This window comes from Nerophis lumbriciformis, linkage group LG21 (genome assembly GCF_033978685.3).
Source record: "Nerophis lumbriciformis linkage group LG21, RoL_Nlum_v2.1, whole genome shotgun sequence".
Lineage (NCBI taxonomy): Eukaryota > Metazoa > Chordata > Actinopteri > Syngnathiformes > Syngnathidae > Nerophis > Nerophis lumbriciformis.
This window is the reverse complement of record NC_084568.2, coordinates 36,965,001-36,967,500: the sequence shown is the minus strand read 5'-3', so window position 1 is coordinate 36,967,500 and position 2,500 is coordinate 36,965,001. Positions and strand designations below refer to the sequence as shown.

At 35.0% G+C, this 2,500-nt stretch overlaps 1 protein-coding gene across 2 annotated transcripts in view; it reads right to left on the bottom strand.

The window, feature by feature from the left end:
• Window positions 1-1,506: 1,506 nt before the first annotated feature.
• srfbp1 (serum response factor binding protein 1) overlaps window positions 1,507-2,500 on the bottom strand; it is a 7,693-nt gene continuing 6,699 nt past the window's right edge. The window contains exon 3 of one of the 2 annotated variants that reach the window (XM_061982407.2): window positions 1,507-2,500. This exon is cut by the window's right edge and continues 1,095 nt beyond it. In XM_061982407.2, the coding sequence (XP_061838391.2) occupies window positions 2,033-2,500 (468 nt within the window). In that variant the 3' untranslated portion in view covers window positions 1,507-2,032. The other variant, XM_061982405.2, reaches the window with a different exon arrangement.

Sequence of the window (2,500 nt, the reverse complement as noted above, 5' to 3'; positions counted from 1 at the left end):
TAAATGAAATAAACATTTGAATGCATCAGTCTGTGTGCAATGAATAAATATAATGTACAAGTTACACCTTTTGAATGCAATTACTGAAATAAATCAAGTTTTTCAAAATATTCTAATTTACTGGCTTTTACCTGTATATATATATATATATATATACACATACATATACATACATACATACATACATACATATATGTATATATATATATATATATCAATCAATCAATCAATGTTTATTTATATAGCCCTAAATCACAAGTGTCTCAAAGGGCTGCACAAGCCACAACGACATCCTCGGTACAAAGCCCACATAAGGGCAAGGAAAAACTCACCCCAGTGGGACGTCTCCAGCGACCCCAAAGGGAATAAGCGGCAGAAAATGGATGGATGGATGAATATATATATATATATATATATATATATATATATATATATATATATATATATATATATATATATATATGAATATATATATATATATATATATACAAATATATATATATATATATACATTCATCCATCCACCCAGGGAATAAGCGGTAGAAAATGGATGGATGGATGAATATATATATATATATATATATATATATATATATATATATATACATATACATTTTACATATGGATGGATGAATATATATATACATATATATATATATATATATATATATATATATATATATATTCATCCATCCATCCATTTTCTACCGCTTATTCCCTTTGGGGTCGCTGGAGCCTATCTCAGCTACAATCGGGCGGAAGGCGATGTACACCCTGGACAAGTCGCCACCTCATCAATATATATATACAGTATATATACCGGTACACACACACACACACACACACACACATATACATACACATAGTTTTTAAGTAAAATACTGACTGCATGGCAGCTTTGTGTTCTTAGTGTCAATATTGAAACATTTTCTTGTTAAATTTCACATCTTTGCTCTTTAACCCCCCTCCCTCCCCTCCCCAGCGTTTACCTGTTTCTAAGCATTTTTGTAAGAGGCGCCGGAAGTTGGCAGACCCGTCAGTCTCTCTGTTATGTTTGTCTGATCTTGAATGGGATTGTGCTGAAAATCTTAATTTCCCCTCAGGGATTAATAAAGTATTTTTGATTCTGATTTATAAAGCAGATTTCCACTCATTGGTTATTGTCTTAATGCTTTTTTTTCGGTTATATTTTCATTAAATACAGCATGATGACTAATTTGAAGTTATTAAAAATGCTAATAGTTAAAGGAAATATTATTAGACCCGTTAGTGATCTATTCAAAATCAGGTTGCTCACTAACTACCTGATTTGATGCATTATTAATTAAAAAAAAAAAAAAAAAAAGTCCAATTCCTACCTATAATGTGGAGCAAAATGGAAAGATGGTAAAATAAGACAAAAATTAACTCAGCTCATGTAGAATGAGTAAAGTAAATGTAATATTGGATGTAATTATGTATTAGGAATAAGCAGATAACTTACTAAATAATAGATGGTAACATAACAAGAAGGTAAAAAACTGCATGTATTTCACATTTGGAAAATCAATATCAAACAATAAAACTGCTTTGAATGGAAGACGATGATGTAACCATTCTAGTTATGGTAAACATTTCCCCAGGGTTAGTTTTATTATTTCAAATGTTATGATGGATTTCCACACTTGGAAAAACTCACGGTGATACTGCTCATCACAGAAGTAGCAAGCATGCTAACACGTGAATGTCTTTCCTCGTTACAAACACCTGTTTTGCCTTTCAAATTAAGAAACATACCAAACAAAACCTTTACAAATGAAAATAGGAGAAGATAAACATATATAAACACTCAGCAGTAATAATAATATTAGTGACTCTTAAAGAAGCCAGAAGAATATTTCATGTTTCTTCTGCTATTGTTTTATTTATCTTAATTAAAAATGATTTTAGCATGAGTAATAACTACCCGTGATGAGTTTGGTCACGATAACGGTGTGGGACATTTTCACAAAGTTACATCCCAACGATGATTTCAAATTAAATGCACATGACCTCAGTCATCGTCATCAAACTTGATCTTCTTCCCTTGGAACGCCAAAATCTGGCCCTGCTGCTCCTTCCGTTTCTTACTGGCCTCCCAGGAGGGATGAAGGGCCTGTTGTGGTGCCTGATGGGAAAATCCTCCTCTGCGATCCTGTTGCCTCGGATTGCTACCTCGGCCACGCCCTCTGAAGGTTGCCTCCTCAGACCGGAAGCGTCTGGTCTCGGGGTTCTTGTTGTACTTTAGCGCTGCTGTTCCTCTCTCTTCCTTCTGGAACCTGCTGTGTTTTTCATCATCTCCATTTCCTCTGCCCGTCGGCTTCCCTCTGCCCCGAAAGGAATTCCCTCCGCGGCCCCTGCTCGGTTTGGACTGAGACAAAGAGCAGAAGACGGTCTGTAGTTTGGGTGCTTTGGCTTTTAACCTGGACTCCAGCTCATCAAGCTCGCTCTGAATCTTATCCACTGGTTTTGACGTTTCCTC